This window comes from Lissotriton vulgaris, chromosome 1_1 (genome assembly GCF_964263255.1).
Source record: "Lissotriton vulgaris chromosome 1_1, aLisVul1.2, whole genome shotgun sequence".
NCBI classification, from domain to species: Eukaryota; Metazoa; Chordata; class Amphibia; order Caudata; family Salamandridae; genus Lissotriton; species Lissotriton vulgaris.
The window spans coordinates 772,069,178-772,088,286 of NC_141685.1; the positions used below are offsets into that span (position 1 = coordinate 772,069,178).

Sequence of the window (19,109 nt, forward strand, 5' to 3'; positions counted from 1 at the left end):
ATAAGCACAAGGCTTGTGTTTTCCTGCTTGATCTTGTGTAAGGACAGATAATGCTGTTCCATCTCGTTCAGTGACAAAAAGAGTAAAAGGCTTGCTGTAACAAGGAGTCGCTAAAACTGGTGCTTGACATAAGGCTTTTTTCAATTCTTCAAATGCCAGGGTATGTTCTTGTGTCCAAGGGAGGACAGTCGAAGACGCTGCCTCCTGTGTTGTCAGCTGTATGAGTGGTTTGGCTAGATAGGCATACTGGGGAATCCATTGTCTGCAGTAAGAAGTGAGGCCAATGAAGGCCCGTACTTCCTTTTGTGTCTTGGGCTGTGAAAGGTTAGCAATTAACTGAATACGTTCTTGTGTCAGCTGTCTACCCCTCTTGGACAGCAAGTGTCCAAGGTACACCACTTGCTGCGCACAGAATTGCAACTTTGAAGGGGACACTTTGTGTCCCTTATCTGCCAAGAAATGTAAAACTGTCAGTGATGCATGTTCGCAGTCTGGTTCTGTTCGCGCTGTGATCAGGATATCGTCTACATATTGGAGCAGTGCAGTGTTAGCAGGCATATGAATACTGTCCAATTGTCTCTTTAATGCTTGGCTGTAAATACTAGGACTTTCTGTAAAACCTTGAGGAGCTCTCGTAAATTTGAAGCTGCGTCCATTTAAACTGAATCCGAAGAGGTATTGGCTCTCTGGATGAATTGGAACACTGAAGAAGGCGTTCTTTAGGTCAATTACAGTAAAGAACGTCGCCTCGCAATCAATTGCAGTCAGTAATGAAGAAATGTCTGGGACCACTGGGTACTGAGGAATTATGCATTTGTTCAATTCTCGAAGGTCAATCACTAGTCTATAGACTGGTGGTGCATTAGTGTCTGTTCGTTTAAGAATAGGGATGACAGGTGAATTACATACATTCAAGTCCGTTTCTACTACCACTCCTTGTGCAATGAGTTCGTCAACAATTTTCAGTAAAGCTATTACGGCATCAGGTGGTAGCTTGTATTGTCGGATGCGTGGCAGTACTACTCCTGGTTTGATAGTGACACGGTGTGGCGTAATGTGCATGTAACCTACGTCAGTCGGACCTTGTGCCCATAAATGCTGTGGTACATTCTGGAGTCTGTGGTCAAAATCTTTCAACACATAATGTCCTTTAAAATCACGTAAGAACAATCGTACTCCTTCCGGAGAACAACATATAACTGCTCCTAGTTCTTTCAATGTCTTTATACCAAGCAAATTTTCTGGACATGACTTAGTAAGTAACAAGTCTGTTGTACGGGACAATGGACCGACTCCTAGGGAAACTGGCTTTGACACTTCATTAACAATAGGCTTTCCTGAAAATCCCAGGGAAACATTCTGTGAGCCTGAGAGGGGTGCCCCTGGAACCTGGTCATGGCTGATGGTAGTTCTGCTCGCCCCTGTGTCAATCAAAAATTTTCTGTCTTTTCCCAATACACGACTATGTACATAGGGACCTTCTTGATCTACAGGAATCTCAATAAGGGGCAAGCCAACCTCCCTCTCTAGGCTGTTTCATGAGAACTGTTGGAATTCTGGATAGTCCGATTGTGTGTACTGGTACATTTGTTGTGTGGCTTGTTGTGTGGCGGCTGCTGGTGGGGGTGGGAAATTCGCGACTGTCTGTTGCGTGTTCTGTGGGGTGTTATTCTGTCTAGGAGGTTGCGGTCGTTCTTTTGTCTTGCCTGTAGCTATATTGTGTTTCAGGACAGCACATTCATTCACATAGTGACCTGGTTGCTTGCAGTAATTACAGTTCCCTTTAACAGGTGTCGTGCCCTTTTTATTCGCATTAGCTGGTACCGATTGTGCGACCAGCACTTTCATTTTCGTATCTTTCATACGTCTCTTTTCATGATCCTGTTCTTCTCTAATTCTGTTTTGGTGATATTGTAACATTTGCAACATTCGGGAAGGGCTATTTGCTTGCCAGGTACTCTCAACCTTCAGTACTCTATTCTTGATCGGGGGTAAGGAATTCTCTACTAATTTGCTCACAAAAAGATGTGGATATGATTCACTACTTAGCTTAAGGCCACTATTAATAGAAAAACATTTCTCGAATCTGGAATAAAAATCACTGGTGTTCTCGTCTTGTTTCTGTTTACAGGCTGAAATAACATCCCAATCTTCCTTTTTAGTAATCAATAATCTCGGCAGAACCTGTATCAGGAGTTAAGGTAGGACTTTAGCTTTGTCCCCTAGACCAACACCAGGGTGCCTGTCTTTATCCTCGGCTTCCAATTCTGCCCAACTTAACTTTTTCTCCCCCACCTCCCAGTCTTTCTCTTTAAGTTTTTCGTAAATACCAGCAGGCAACAATACTTTCAATAATTTTATAATGTCAGCGTACATGTAATCCCCTATGCGGAGAATGTCTTTTAATTCACGGTGGAACCCCCCCCGGGTCTTTATCATGGCAGGGCAACATCTTTTTCATTTCCAGTATTTCTAGTTTCGTCAAGGGTGTGTAAACGTACACTCGCTGAAGGTTACCCGCTGCATTTTTGACGGGATGTACCTCTCGTAGAGGGTTCTGTCTGTCTATGTGTAAGCTCTTTCTGTCGTGGTGTGGGGCAGGGATCATGCACGTGGTCAGAAAAGTCAAGTACTTATGTCGTTGGTCCAGAATGACATTAATTAATTCAGTACCTAGGTCTATCCATCTATCTAGAAGTATATCGTCCAGTAATTTATACAAGGGACCGGGATCAGAATATTGACTTTCATACAACGTTATCAAATATTGAACCATGTAAATACCAGCCAAACACTGTTCGTTCGGCGGACGGCTCAAAAAGGTCTGGGCCACTACATCACTGTTATATATGTTAGAATTGGACACCCATTGAACTGCTGACCGTGCTAATTCCTGTTCGTGTGAGGTGTGGGGTCTATCGCACTCTACCCGTCTTTTCAGTGCGTTTTCAGTAGCTTGGAATAGATTTTCGAGGGAATATCTTTCTTCAATAGGAGGTCCCTGTTTGCGGTAGTCGAGGCACTTGGGCCTATCAAACTGTCGTGCTTTGCCTACATAATTTATTTTATTCACTTACTCAGTTTCGGGCTCTCCATCTTCTGACTCATCTTTCCCGTCAGACTCTTTCCTGTGTAACTTTAAGATCTCTTTTCGTATTTTCCTGTACATGCATTCTGTCTGTCCCTGTTTATCATGCCGACCAGTAGCTATGTTGTCACTCCAATCAGTCAGACCTCTATTACTCCTTTGTCTGGTTGGTCTTGTTCCCTGATCAGACAGTTAATCAAAAAACGTAAAATCATGCATTTAACCTCCACTTTTCTTTGTTTCATGGCCTCTTCTATACTCTCGGGTCCCTCCCCCGTTCTAATGAATTCGTATATTTTATCTAAATTTTCCTTCATACCTGGTAGTGTGATCAAATAGTCTACAGCATGTCTTAATCTTAGCGAGTACACGAGAATCGCACCCTCACCTGGTACTGGATCGTATATACAACGTGAAATAGTTACATTTTGCTTAAAGGGTGATGCTGTCATTTGTGGCGTTCGTTGTAGCCCTAACCCCAGCAGTGCTCGTGTTGCTGGCGGCGTTCGTGGCGTTGCTGGTGGCCCCACTCCCACTGCCCCTTGTCCTACGTCGTCTTTCACGGCCTGGGGAAGCCGCATTTGTAGAAGCAGATCCTGTGATGGGGGCGGAGGGAAGGGAGAATTGTTGACAGGAGGTGGGAATTCTGCGTTTACATAGTCCGGAGAGGGCTCTTCTAGATAGGAGGCAATAAAAGCCTCAGCTTCTGTCTGCTTCTGTCTACGTACTCTAAAGGGTACTAGTGGTGGTGGCAACTTACTGGGTACTTCTGAGGGGGTCGCTTTAGCCAGTTCTTCTGTGTGGAAGGGATAAATACCTGCAATGAGGGCATTTCTTTCTCTATCTGCTTGTTCTGCCTTGACCCGTTCCCCCTCTTCCTGTAGTTCTCTTTCTCTGGCTTTTTCCGCTGCTTGCTTACTTCTCTCTGCTTTGTGGAATTTTTTCTCTGCTCTCCTACGCCATAACTCAATGGCATCTTTTTGGGACGGTCTAACTTTCTTTTTCCATAGCGCTTCCTCTACTTTCATAATGCATTCAGCATCCCATGTTCCTGAGGCAGGCCATCTATATTTCTCTTCTAGATCCTTCGTGTAATCTACCCATAAGTCTAAAAACAGTATGGCATCTAGCCCGTGTTTCTGATACATAAAATGACCAGGTGTGTCTCTAGGCGGGACGGGAACTGACTCTTCGAGTATCTCTTTCCTGGTCCCTATCTGACGTAATTTCGAAAACAGTGGCATGTTGGAACTGACCTAACGAAACCACAATATACACAAAAATAGACTGAAAACAACCATTCACACTACAACACTAAAACATTAAAAACAGATACATCCTAACTAGTACATGGGGATAAAAACATGAACTTGAAAAACTGTTAACTTTATGTACTGCAACATAGTACAACCATACCGGTCTCATAAAGAGACACGTCTTTACCGTGCCTGTGTACCCAGACACGTCTTTACCGGGCTCAAATAAATGAACCCGTCTTTATGCGTTCCCAATAACGGTACTCACCGGGAAGCAGAACTTGAAGGCCTCGGAAACTCGATACTCGATACTGCGTGACTGTGGTGCTGCGCATGCGCCTCGGAACAGGTGGGCCTCGGGATACCTCGGACCTTGCTTTCTCACGGCTTGGGCTCTGGTTGGGATGGTCCGCAATCCTCACCGCCTCGTGTGGATGCCTGGTCGCAGTCTCCGTCTCCTCCGTGGGCCTGAGGGAGTAGGCAGGAAGTCCCGCTGTCGTGTACACTTGAAGTCCGTCACGGCTGCAGAAGGGGGCAAGGGCTGGACCTACATCACCGGCGCGTGGGGAAGGGGACTAGTCCCTATTCGGGCTCCAGATTATGTGGTAAATAAAATATTACCCTGTCGGAATTTCTATACATTAACAAGGATCATGCATATAATGAGAGGCAGAGTCCGTGGTGTCCGATTCAAAAGGGCTTTAATTCAGTAACTCGAGTTAAGGGAGAATCGGGTTCCATCTCCACTAAGGATCAGGAAGGATCGTCATCTGAACATTATTCACAGAGTACATTATTTATACTTTAAACGTACATTACATTGCATAGAGAAGGCGGAGCGCTCCAGGCGGATCAGGCGAAAGAGAGATAAGAGCACATGGGCGTGAAAAGGGCGTGTACACGTGGGTGTTCCCTTGAGGTGTCATAGGTGGGTGGATACATGGAGGGGGTCTGCATGGTCAGCAGAAACCTTTACCCTACTTGTGCGCGCTACTTGGTCATGACGTGGAATTGACGTGTAACGGGGGAAGCTGGGGGGAGCTGACTTTCGTGCTAGTAGAGAAACCTTGGATGTCAGAACGACCTGTACGTCTGGTATTATCTGATATCTTGAGTTTGGAGGATGTATTATCTGAATTAAAGGTCGCTCATCGCTAAGAGCCAGTGTGTGCATATATTTCGTTGTGCATTGCGTGGGGGCCAAGGGCCTTCTATGGATGCGAGTTCTATAAATCACTTGAATGGAGACAGAAAGGCTAGGCCCTATCGTCTGCAGGCGGGTTATGTTTACCTTCTTCATTAAGTAGGAATGTGTTTCGGTGGAGCCGAGCAGATAACTGTAAGCAAAATACTGTCTTGGCAGGCCAGGCTGGGCACCTCTCGGCTGAGCAGGAAGTATGCGAGAGGTCAGGGATACATAAAACTGCAGCTTTCAGAGTGTTAGGAGGCATGGAGCCTGAATTCGGGTCCTGGCTCGGCTGAGCCACAAAAACGGGTTCATCTCAACTTTTTAAACGTGCACCATGCAAATACATTGGCAACATAGGCCTCAGTGCAGAATTAACGTTTCTTTCATGGAGGGCTTGGGTACTGACATTCTAACACTGAACGGAAATGCAGAGGCATTATTATTACAGGCATAAGAGGGGAAGTGCATGGTGACATGGACATACATAGGGTACATGCAGGGGACACATTGGCCACATAAAATTTCTATTTCCTCATTCCCTCCTTGTCCCCTACTGTGCCCTTCAGGACACATCTATATTCATGATACCATATATTTGATCATACAGCATCATTTGTTCGTCTTTTTTCTGTTGTATACGTGGATGGGGAATACAGGCAGTGGCACACAAGCCGCAAATCGCCGGGCCACATTGCAGACAGAGACAGCAACTGAATATAACGAGCAGTATCATTCCTAAGAACGACAATACTTTCCATCCCCATGCTGATATTATATTCCAGAGCCAACCGGACCAAGTCCATGTGCCTGGGTTTTGGTGTATCTCGGGAGCTATCTTGTGGAGCCTTGTTATTGCTGCATACACAGAAGGCGCGTTATTAGGAATAAACACGCAACAACTGGAGCCGATCACTCTACAAGCCCCGCCCCTATCTGCCAGGATGACGTCAAGAACAAGGCGATTCTGAAGAACAACAAGTCTCATGGCAGACTGCTCCTCTGTCAAGTTCGCCAGAGCAGATGCAGTCTCATTTACTACTGCTTCTAGAGTTCTTGTTAACCTACGTATTAGTTTACTGTTTTGGACGGGACCTATGAAGAAAAAGAATCCTTTATTGAAATCCGTATATTGCTCCAAAGCTGTCTCAGTCTGATCAATCACTGGGGAATCGGTCTCCCTCTTGTTTCTAACATGTACTAGTCGGGAATCTCGATGATAATGGGATGGGGCTAGAAAGACGGGTGGCAGCAGGAACGCTATAGAACACGTCCCACCCCAGTCTAAGGGCAGACGTACATAGGCTGTCTGACCGCAAATGAAATAGGAATGGCGGGAAGCTTTGAAAGTAGACTTTCCTTTATCATTGAACTCGACTACAGTATTACAATCACTGTGTCCTAACTGCACTGACCCTTTCTTTCTAACGCACAATTCACCTTTTACTGGTAAGACTGATATGAACGGTGGACCTATATTTTTCTCGGACTGGACATTCAGAATCATAAAGTTAAGGGAAGCATTTCCTTGCTCGTACACTTCATTTTCTAGATCGGTCCCTTTCCTCTTGTATTTTTAGAACCAACAGTTATCAAAATAGACTTTTCTCAATATGAGTGACTTTAGGTAAATGCTTTGCAGAAAGGCAATTGACTTTGTAAGTACAATAGCTACAGTGGTTGCAATAGGCAACAAAATTCTAAACACAATTTAGCATTTAGTGCAATGGGGTTTTCTACATAAATGCAGTGGATTACTTTAAGGATGACTTTTCTAACCCTAGGGCTGGATCCTGGATTCAGTTCTGGGACCTAAGCTGTAAACAGTTAAGTAAAAGCGTATTGATTACAGTTGTGATTTTTTTAAGAATATAAATGTATTTTCAAAGTTGACACTTGGAAACTTTTCAGAGAAAAACAGACAATGGTTTCCTATGGAAGAAAGTTCAAGTTACTGGTAAGTACAATTAGGATTAATTTTGCAATTCAGTACTGGGCCAGAAGGTACAGTACTGGCTTCTCTCCTGATCTCAGGTGAGTATTTCGAAATTCGTTATTTGCCTGATTTTAGATGAATATTTAAAAGTTTCAAAACTCCACACTTAAAAGAAATTTCAGTGAAAACCAGTCAATGTTAGCCTATGGAAGGAAAGTGAGTTATCAGCTTTCAGGTGAGTACTCGGCTGGCGGAGTTACGGTTCTGGGCATAGACTCAGGGGTCTCCCAGTGTTGGAAAGGTACAGTTGTTACACCCTCAGCGGCATAGGGGCAGCCGGGTGCAGAGAGAGTAGGCCCAATTCAATCCAATAGAGGGAAGTGGGCCTTTGGTTGGTGGCGGCAAGAAAGCAGGCCACGCGGCTGTGGGAGCTGAGCTACTGGTCACTTACTCAGGGCAAGTGGGTGCAGGGTGCTTTTGAGCCGTCGGGCGCTCAATGTTATCCAATTGGAAAGTTAAAAAGTGAACAAAGGCTACAGGCTCGGGGACGGAGATTCTTCATGTGCGACCACCACTTCGAGAGATAAGTTGGGATCTTGGAGAAGAGGTATGTACCCCAAAGGAGGGCACAGGGGGCCGTGGGGCGCCGGGTGCAGGGGTGTCTTTTGGCGTCGGGAAATCTTACCCTCAGCTGATCGTGTTTGGAGGGGTCCCTTGTTCTGAGGCTGCAGGCGTCGTCGGGGTCCAAGAGGAGGGTCTTTGGGCACTGGACTTCGGGTCCCGGTTGCCGGGGGGGCGTCCTCGTGGTCTTGGATCACTCATGCAGAGGCCGGGTGTGGCAGGTGCAGAGTGGGCTGGATTTGCGATTCCTGGCTGCCACCAGGGGCATTGCTGGTGGAGCAGAGCCTCTGCTCATGGGAGCCCCAGTCTTTTAGAGGGTCAAGGCAGGCAGGTCCTCCGGGTTTTCCAATGTTGTTGTCCGCTGGAGTCACCGGGATTTAGCAGGAACAGGTTCCAGGATCAACAGGCCGGTAGGGCTGGGGCCAAGTCAGTTGGTGTCGTCCTGTTAGCAGCTGCACGGCGGGTCTTTGTCTTATTGATCTTCTTTCTTGTTTTCTTTTCTGGATCTGAGGAAGGAAGGTTCAGGGTGCCCCTAAATACTAAATTTAGGGGCGTTACAGGGAGGGCAAGGGCAGGGACCAATAGGTCCCTGTCCTGAGGTGGGTACACCCCCTAGTCTGCTCCTCTCCTGTGGGAGGGGGGCAGGAGCGTAGCTGTGATTGGGCAGGGTGCTCCATTTTCAAGATGGCCGGAGCCCGGGGTTGTGCTTCACCTCGCCTCTCCCACCTAAGGAGTGGGGTTGGCACAGGCTGGCACACCCCCCTTCCTGACATAGGGTTTTCCCGCCAGTCTTCCCGCCAGAGTGGGGGTCAGAACTGGTGGGGGCCAGTTTCTGAGTACAGCAAGTGGTATGGAGAAGCTCACAAAGGCGGCATGCCTTTGAAGCTTCCCCTTGCCCATCCTGGAGGAGGAGACCTAGCACTTCGCCCAGGATGTGCATTGTTGCAGGCCCAGGAGAGCGGGGGGCTCTCCACCCAGGGGTCCAGCAACATGTCTGCTGTGTGGCAGCAGAGGCAGCCTCTCAGACCAGACGTGGATTGTAGGTTAGGTTTCAGGGGGTATCTCTAAGATGCCCTCTGGTGCATTTTACATTAAATCCCACACTGGCATCAGTGCGGGTTTAATGTGCCGAGAAGTTTGATATCAAACTTCTCAGTCATCAGTGAAGTCATCATGTGGAGTTAGTAATGACGACCTCCCAGCACAATATACTATTAATGGCAGCACTGCACTTACAGTGCCCAGGAAGGGCCGTGGGTACCGTAGGGGCACAGGGCTCGTGCACCTGTGCCCATACAACTGGCATAGGGCACCCAGCTAGAGGGGTGACTGATGGATGCCATGGCAGTGAGCTTGTGGGCATGGCACACAGGGATGTGTGCCATGTCGACCCTCTGTTTAGGTCTGTACTTAGACACTCGGCCTGCAAGGCAGTGTGTGGGTGTCAGGGCACAGGGCCCCCAAGGGTGGCACAATAAGTGCTGCAGCCCTTAGGGGTCTTCTCTGGTCGCCATGCCCTGGGTACCTAGGGTACCAATTACTAGGGGTTGGCAGGTGGCCAGAGATGCCAATTGGGTTTTAGTTTCAACACAGTTTTAGGAAAGGAACACAGGCCCTGGGTACCTGGTTGGCAGGAGCCCCGGGCACACTCAGTCAAAGTACATCAGCAATTCAGCAAAAAGTGGGGGCATACCCATGCAAGAAAGATGGCACTTTCTCACACCATTTGTGACCACTTTTTAGGACCAGCCTTTTGCCTTGCATCCCAGAGTTGCTTGATCCTTTCCTTCAGGTCAAGAATATGTGTAAACCCCAGTGTTATTTTGTACACAGTACCTTACTGCATAGTTACTTTCATGGCCATATTTTGTACCCAGAAGCTCCAATCATTGTTTGTTTTGCTGATCATTATTTTAACTGTCTGACTTTTACCACAAGTAAATTAAGTTTAGATTTTACGGAACTTGACTTTGTGTGATACTGCCAGTTGAAGTCCTACAACAGTTGGAAATTAGTCCTATGATGTAACATGTGTAAAGTTTGACTAGGAGTTTACTACATCAGGCTTACCAAGATCCCTTGTAATGCTGATTAATACCTAGGTCGATGGCATCATTTGAATAAGTGATTTTGCTGGTAATTCCCTTTTCCATAGACCTTTTGCTTGATACACCTTTGTTTTGGTACGGCTGGTGGTTGTTGGCCTCTTGTCTTATGTGTCCCTTCTTCAAATGAGTAAACATGTGTTGCTATTTCCAGCCTAGGAAGTCGGCCTTGATCTTTTTGAACAAGCAACACATTTCATGAACGGCATTATCACTTTGTATGGTAAAATGTTACAAAAATTGGTAACCTATCACTCTGGCTTTTGTGAACTGAAAGCCTAATCCACTTTTTCTGCTCTAGCGAGTGGTGGGCGGGGCTATTCAAGAGTCATTATCATCTTGCACCAATTATTTAAAGTATTTGAAACCAGTTTGACCTTCTTGGGCCAGCTTTAGGTCATTTGAATCTCATCATCATAAATCACCTTTCATTTTTTTACTTTCATTTGAGGTCTGACCTTAAAGATAAAAGACTTTGCGGATCTGGTAGCTGGATTGTCCCATTTGTGTCATATTTCCCCCTTTCCAAACTGGGATCTAACTAATCAGGCGAAGTATTTTTTTTGTTTACCTCAAACGGATTGCTCTTTAACTTTCTTTACTAGGTAATCCTGCTGACTGCACTTGAGTGCACTGTCTTCATTCTATCCCTGCCACAAATATGTTTATGTATTTTATCTTTCAGAATTATGCTGCCAAACAGTACTTCCGAAGATGTCATGCCTCTGTACGGTATTTTACTCAACAATGAGGTACGCATATCTTAAAAACTAGAAAATTAAATGGTTGTTTTTATCAAGCGTTCATCTTTTATATATCAGTGGCAAATTTGCAGAAAGCATACAACTATCATTTCATGTTTAGTTATGCTGCACATTCAGTGAATAACAATTCTTTGTACACTGTAAGGTTTGAAGATGCAACATGCTATATATATTCTTAAACAACCGTTTGTGCATCGAGGTGAAACTTGACTGCTCAAAAAGTATCCCCTGGATGTGATTCATACAATCAGTAGCTGTGGAATACTGGAAGTTGGTCTAATTTTCCCCAGCTATAAACATGGCTTACTGGGTAGGAAAATCATTATCCTGAACTGAATGTTTTATAGATCCACATGTTTCAGTTATTGCCTGTTGACAGGCTAAGAATCCTTAGTAGTAAATATTAAATAGCAGTGACAGTTCTCACTCTGCTCAATCTTACAACACAGCCTGTGTTGTTCATTGTATGAAAATAACTCTTGCAGCGAGGTGGACAGACGTTGAGGTCCTCTCTACACTGAGGCTTCCATGGTTCGGATTTTCTACCGCCTGTCAGTGAAAAGAGGGAATCCTCCGGAGCTTTGCTCTCAAAAACTGTCTCAACCGATTAAACCTTTTAAAGTTGTGCTTTTATTTCCTGTGATATCCTCTCTGCGTCCTTTTCCAGAAGAGGGATAACATTTGTTTTTTCATATTTGTGGAAGGCTGGATCCACGATCTAACAGAAACCATTGCCGTGGCTAAAACACCTTCTAAATGTATTAAATCTTTTGCATGCCCTGCAAAACTTGTTGGGCTAAAAAACATAAATGCAGAAGACCCATTCCTCCAGCGTATATATTGCGTACAGTCTGACCACCAGCCTCTGAAATACAACATATGTAAGACTTTTTCATCATAGGTCATTGAAGTCAGTGAGAATTTGTTGGTATTTTCGTTAAAAAACGCTTCAGGCAGGGAGTCAGTAAGCAGTGAGTGGAGTAATTGTGCCACATGAAGAAGAACATGGAAACTGGCTCTGTCGATAAGAAATGGGCTACATCTCTGCTGTTGGACAAACGCTTGGGCCAGTGGAAACCTCTGTACGACTGCTCCTAAGCTGTAGAATTCGGGAATGCACTTGTCATCAAAGATACTCTCTTCAAAGAATGTTGAAATCTTCACCACTGATGATCACATTTTCCACCTATACAGTAAGGTAACTGTCCACTGCTCCTTGGCCCGTAGACATTAAAAACGATCTAAAATTTCGGTTGGATATAACCCAAGACTTAGGAAAGTTGGGCCAGTTGTGTGTCTCAGTTGACATCTCTGGAGAGGGTCAATCTAGATAAGAAACGCATTAACATGTTGGACAGCTGCTTACATAACCTTCCGTCACAATATATTGGAAGACTTCTTCAAGAAAAAGTTTGAGCGCATTACACGAGTGGGAATGACCATAACCGCCACTGTTGTTGGCATACCTCTAATTAACATTTATAAATCTGCAAAGTGCAAGCATAGCCTGTCAGAGGGTGAGGGGAACTAGCAGTCACAGAATGCACCCTTTGTGGGCTTTTAACTGTAGCTATAGCCCTCAAAGGGAGCATTCTGATTGACTGTCTATTTCCTAACATTCAATACTGGGTGCTAATGATACTTAACATAGATGTCAATGTATTCTTCATTAAGGGAATCACAGGACATTTAAAGAATAAAAAACAAATCATTGTCTGCTTTATGGTTTACTTAGGCTGTAGGTGTACCTACCAATTGCATACAATTGGAGAGTTAAGAAGCCAGTGTATTTAATTGTATTCTTGCATGCCCTGGTTTGTTTCATCATATCATGTTGGATTCAGCCATGTCATCATAATCAAGGAAACTTTATTCCGTTAGTAAAAAAGAAAAGAAAATCAACGTATGCAAAACAACACATATCAAAATAACACAGTTTAGAACAGTCTTTGTGCTCGGTGCATTTACAATAAACCTCGTAGCGCCTTGTAGCGAGTAACTCACTGCAATGATCTAAAACATATAAACAATTACCTACAAAAAAATCAGCCGCAGATAAAATGCACACACCGATTACAAGAACAATTATTTAAAAGAAATCCTCAATATTCATCGACCTCAATATATCACTAATGTGCCTTCCATGAGTTTAAAGTACATCGTACATTGGAAAGAGTACCACCTGGAAGTCAGAAAAGAAGAACTTGAGTTCAAATCAGTTATTGTATCAATACGTTTGTCTAATAAAATCTGCTGCAGAATAAAATTAAATTATCAGTATATACAGGCTTTTATAGTTCAGCACTAATGGGACATAGTCCTTAAACGTTTAAACCATAGGTTTAATAAATAGCGATTTACTGGAAAAACAATTATTCAATAGGTGTCAGTCTTTCAGATTCTATTTGCAACCAAGTAGCATGTAACTTTTGGGTTCAAGCGTGCTGGGTGTATCCACCTTCTGCTGGGATAACTAGCAGAAGAACAAAACATGTTCCTCTGTCAGTCATGTGATTTCACGTAACATTTTGTGAATGTGGACTTTAAAAGAAATATTTTTATTAATTTTATCAATACACAATATGCACAACAAGAACAGTGCAGTAGTGTGTAGACATATGATTTCTCGACAATAGTGAGATTGGCAATACAAAATTTGATAGGAGGAGAGGGAGGGGGCCAGGAAATAGGAGGCGCAGACCAACACCAGGCAGACTCATCCACTCCAGTGTCACGATAGAAGTACTGTGCAGAGGGAAACCGTTCATACCATCGAGCAGATCCACCAATAGTGGAGGGAGCAGGGGAGTTTGGGGTGAAGGGGGTGGGTGTCATCCGGTCATCCAGCCTGATCTCGTTCCCGAATAATAAAGACGGATCAGCCCTTACTGCCTGCGGTGTATCAGAGTCTGAGTCTGTGTCGTCATTCAGGCCCATGGCCTGATTGTTCAGTCTGTCAACATATTCCCCTAAATCTCAAGGTCGTGTTCTGCATTTTCAGCTGTACAAACCTTCCGAAGTCTAAATTCTTCTGCTGCTTCCCATTCCAGGAAGTCAGCAAGCGATTTAGATACAGTCGGAGGGGCCGGGCCAGCCCAATGTATGGCTATGCGCTTCTAGCCAGCACTAGCCCCAACTGTGCAAATCTATATTGCATCTTTTTGCCCTTCTGGAGGAGAGGCAGCAGTCCTAGCAGGCAATGTTGGGCTGTTAGCTCTACAATCACCTTCGTCGCTCTAGGCATCTCCTGTATCACCTTCCCCACAAAATTCCTGTATCTTCATAAAATCCCATGCCAAATGTCCAAAACCCGCCAGTACTGCCTCACATGGAGTGCAGCCTGCGGGTGCATTGGATACATCTGATATAGGCACTCTGGTGTCGTATAAGCCCTATGTATATAATAAAAATGCACTAATGTGAATTGGGCATTTGTGGCCATGTCCCGGACCTGTTCCAAGGCCCTGTCCAATTTACCGCCTGTGAGGGGAGTCTCCAACTCCTCTTTGTGAATCTGTACTTTATATAGTGTACTACCCTCAGGGAACCAAGTGTTTGCTTACTATAACTTTTAAAATAAATACCAAAAGCATTAATTGAATCCCTGCATATTTCTTTCCTAGTCCGTGATAAAGGCCTTTTCCTTTTCTAGACACCGACATGTTGATGATGTAGGCAAGTGAATTATGATGGCTATCTATACTTAGAAATTCAGATACACTTTGGGGAAGCAATAGCTGATAAAACCTGGAGTTTATGTTATTAACAAATTATATATGTCTCTTTAAAATATAAGGTTGAACTTGGTCGCATACGTTTCTTTACCAGATTTATGCTCTTGTGCATCTACACAGCTTAGACCCACAGATTTCTGCAGGGTGTGAGAGAACTACTGAGGCAACCCCAGGATTGCACATCGGGGCAGGGCTTGCTTTTCCTAGTGTTAGTTCCTGTTGAGAGAATGTCTTGATGCACAGGAAAGTATAACTGGTGCAGCTCCTAAAGCCTTAGGAAAAATGGTTAGTATTTCATTATCGATAACAAAGCGTAGTATTATGTTTAACTGCTTTAAAGGCACTGGATAACTTGTGGGGGTTTCTTTAAAAGACCACACCTCTTTATTACCTATTTTAACCTATTAAAAGCTTATGAATGGCACATTACCAAGGGTCATGTAGGGAGCTTTCAGATTTTAGTGTCTGCAGTTTGGAACAGTTCAATCTATTTCAGAGTGTGAAATTAATGCTACAGTATCAAAGGATTGACCATCTCATCTGTAAAATCCTGGTGATTTTAAATTAATTGTGATCATGCAATAATTAGAACTGCTTTGAACTATTTCTATATGTGAAGATTGTATATATCTCAGAAATACATCATTAGATTTTGTTTGTAATATTTCATATATGCAGGAAAGTGGGTTATTAAGAACAACGGGAGTCCTTCACAAGTAATAAGTCTGCAACTTTCTGTCTGCTGGGAATCAAGTACCCCTTTGCAGTACTTAACTTGCTCAGGGTAGCGATGCAGAAACGTTCAAGGCCTACTCTGGGGAGGTAGTGTGGGCTAGTATCCCAGTCTTCACAAATGCAACAATCAACACCCAATGAATCGCTGCCCACTCAATGCTTTTTCTTTAATAAACATAACATACTTTATTATGCACACAGTAATTCTAAGCAGTAATTTTCGAATATATACTGTACATAATGGCAGGTAGAAATATCTATGGGAACATCCTCCTAACAGTTTACACCCTTAGTGAGCCTGATCCGTATCACCACAAGTCCTGCCCCCTCCCACATACATCAGACCTGGCAGTCAAAAAGTAAGCACACACTCTCAGTTGACTTACATTTTGAACTCCTACTCCCATTATAAGTCCTACACCAGGTCTGTACCAATCCCAGAAGTGTCCCTTCTAAGATAGGCTACCCGCAGATTCCAGGTTGAGCTGGACAGTACTTCCACTCTCTCTACCTGCACATATGTTCACGTACAGCCAACCCAGAGACTCTGTGCCCCAGCTTAACAGCAAAGGACCTTGTTTTAAAAGGCTGTGAGCACTGAATCCATTTTAACTGAGTTTACAGTGAGTGAGGCTCAGTTATTTATACCTACAGTAAAAGTTCAATAACATATTAGTTCAAAAGGGGGGGCGTGGCTTGAGCTTCGATGTGAGCAGAAGCGGTCCTCGGAATTCCTCCGCGGCCGCCCTCTGAAGTCATTGATCCTGCGGCTTAATCAGGGTCTTCACTACGGCAATAAATTGTGGAACAACTGGTCCCTGCCTGGCGACGAGTTGGGAGCGCCGGCGAGGACGGAGGGCGGAGAAAAATGAGGTTTTCCCTCATGCTGGAGCATGCCTGACCATGACTCAAAATGGCGGCCCGCACAGGAAAGCTGACACCAGACGGAGAGACCGGCGGCTGCAGACAGTGAGTGCCCCGGGAATGTTACTGCTTGAATGTGCTATTGTCTGGGAGGTGGAAACACTTTACATGGGCGTTTGACTGCAGCTGCAAGCAACGGGAGAGGTTGCACGATTCCTGGCTAGCCGACTGTGATTGCCTGGACTCAAAATGGCAGCAAAGGGGACATCATCCACACTGGGGTGAGGCAGCCCGCATTTGCGACTAGCTCTGTACAGGCCCAACAGTGCTGAATTGAGGTGATTGCTGAACTCTGCAGCTAAGCGGGCGGCACCCGGTGGCATTATCAGTGAGGAGCGGAGGGTTGGCCAGGTGAGAGACGCTGTGGAGGACTGTGTACCCCTAAGCCCTGCAGGGAGGTGGGAGCGCAAAACGCCCAAAAGGCCTGGGGACTGATGAGTGACTCTAGATGGCCTGGCGCTGCCTGAGATTTCACTGAGGACACTGAGGAGAGAGCGCCTGGGAACCGGTAGGACCCAATGAGTGTTGAGTCGGGGGCTGCTGGTAGACACTGCGCAACAGAATTTGAGCCCCTTTGGACCGTTTGATAAGCGGGGGTGCAGACTGATGCTTAGGTGTGGAGGCCTGCGTTGAGGTTCGCGCTGCTGGCAGTGTGGAGGCCCAGTGCCTTGGAGAGTGGAGACCTGGGTCGGACTGCTGCAAGGGCGGAGGGCACAACAACTCCAGACGCATGGGAGCGTCCTGATGGTGTGACCGAGTACGCACCGCACCACTGGGGCAAGCAAGGAGACCTGTCTGCACGCAGAGAGGACGATTATGGCTTTTAACAGTGCTGTTCCTATATACCGACGGGGGTGGTTGCTCTGGGAGGGCCTGCTCCCAGTCATCTTGAGACTGGGGGTATCCACTTGGATAAACTGCGAGGAGAGACCAGTGGCCCAACAGGTCTCTGGCGAGGACTGGGTGGCACTACCTTGGTGGGAGTACAGACCTTGGTGGGAGTACAGACTCCCCCTCTCCAGCCGCCTAGCTGGAGAGGGGGAGGCTTGTAATTCCCTTCTTATTTAGTCGTATCTGGCTAGTAGGATTGATAATGCTTCCAACTCCTGTAAAGAAATTTTCAGGATAGTCAAGGACTTTATCTCCTCTCCGTGGTGCACCCCTAGAACCACGCATTCGGAGTCCTGGATCTCCGAACTCGCTGACTATTTTGCCAGCAAAATTCGGACTATCCAGGCCTCCTTCAGGACTACAAACACGCCTTCCACTCTTGATTTGCGGTCCCCTTATCCGTGTCCAACTTCTGCGGGCCCTGCCCTTCGGAACTTTCCTTCTTTGTCCTTACAGGCCTCCTTAGATCTCCTCGCCAAACTGAAATCTGGTTTCCCGCTAGACCCGTGTCCTGCTAAATTCCTCGCGCAAATGGCCCCTACTCTTAACCATCTTATTAACCCGATACTCAATCTCTCTCTCAGTACGGGAGAGGTCCCCCAGCCTTGGAAACAGGCACTCATTCTGCCAAGAAAACCAACCTGAACCCCGAATCCCACGCCAATTATAGACCAATCTCCCTCTTGCCAGCACTTGCGAAAGTGGTCGAGAAACATGTCCATTTTTTTTTAACATCGTTTTTATTGCAGTACCAAATCTTTGCATATACATTACGGTTTCAAGTATGCCATCAATGCAGCAATTAAATGGAGAGTCTGCCTGAGCAAATCACTTACACAGCCAATAAGCCCACATCCCGAAGGCCGGGCGGCGTCAGTTATATACTCAGTCTTCGCAATTACCCCAATTTCTTGTATTCCGGATATCAGGATAATAGTGGCCCGCTTTTGTATTTTCGCCCCGCCCCCTAACAACGAAACAGCCCGAACTCCCAAAACCTCCCCCCCCCCTTCCACCTCCTACCGTGCCTGCGCCTATGCCTGGATTACTAGATAACATATGTTCTGGTGTTTGCAAGGAGGAATGTATCATTCGCTAAGAGTGTGTACCCGGTGTGCTAGTGGGATCTTCCATATCGGTGTCTGTATGTCCCTCATCCTCCTCTCCAGCACCATCGTGGAGCGCTTGCACCAGTGACTCACATGCTGTCGCCCTTTCTAACGCCTTTTCGTCTGCAGCGCATCTAGCTAGTTGATATCGCAGGGTGCTTTCGCTCGCCGCCCATTTTAGGTATTCATTGTACCACCGCTTATATGTGGGCCCCCTCTTGGATTTCCAATTCCTAGTGATTTCCCTCTTCGCTAGTATCAACCCCATGTCTATAAACTTACTGGTCGTCTTATTCTTGGGCGTGTGAGGAAACCAGTGTAGTACTCCTACCGCTTTGGTGTATTGCAATTCCCTATCCGTAGCATTGTTCAGTGCCTCCCCGATCTCCTGCCAGTAGTCCCTCAATTGGGGGCAATCCCATAGCATGTGTCCCAGATCTGCCTCCATTGTATTGCATCTAGGGCAAGCCGCTTGCTCAACTCCAAAGTATTTCTTTAGTTTCCCTGGGGTGAGATACGCCCTATGGAGGATGTAAAAGTGTATTAGTTGAAATCTGGCGTTTCTCGTGCTCTTCCGTGCTCGCCGCAGCAATTGTTCCCAGGTGGTGTCGGGGATCTCCATCTGGAGATCCAGTTCCCATTTAGCTTTCAGGGCGGTGAGTGGCTGCAGGGTTTCCCGCAACATTCGGGAATATAGGCAGGTCACAGCCTTATAAGTGCCGGCTGCCATCATCTTATATTGATAGGCCATAGAAGTGGT

General features: G+C 45.7%; 1 protein-coding gene across 1 annotated transcript in view; it reads left to right on the forward strand.

Moving 5' to 3' along the window:
- SWT1 (SWT1 RNA endoribonuclease homolog) overlaps positions 1-19,109 on the forward strand; it is a 1,175,709-nt gene that overhangs the window by 1,047,457 nt on the left and 109,143 nt on the right. The window contains exon 16 of the mRNA XM_086956007.1: positions 10,878-10,944. Within this exon, the coding sequence (XP_086812133.1) occupies positions 10,878-10,944 (67 nt within the window). The remainder of the gene's footprint in view (positions 1-10,877; positions 10,945-19,109) is intronic.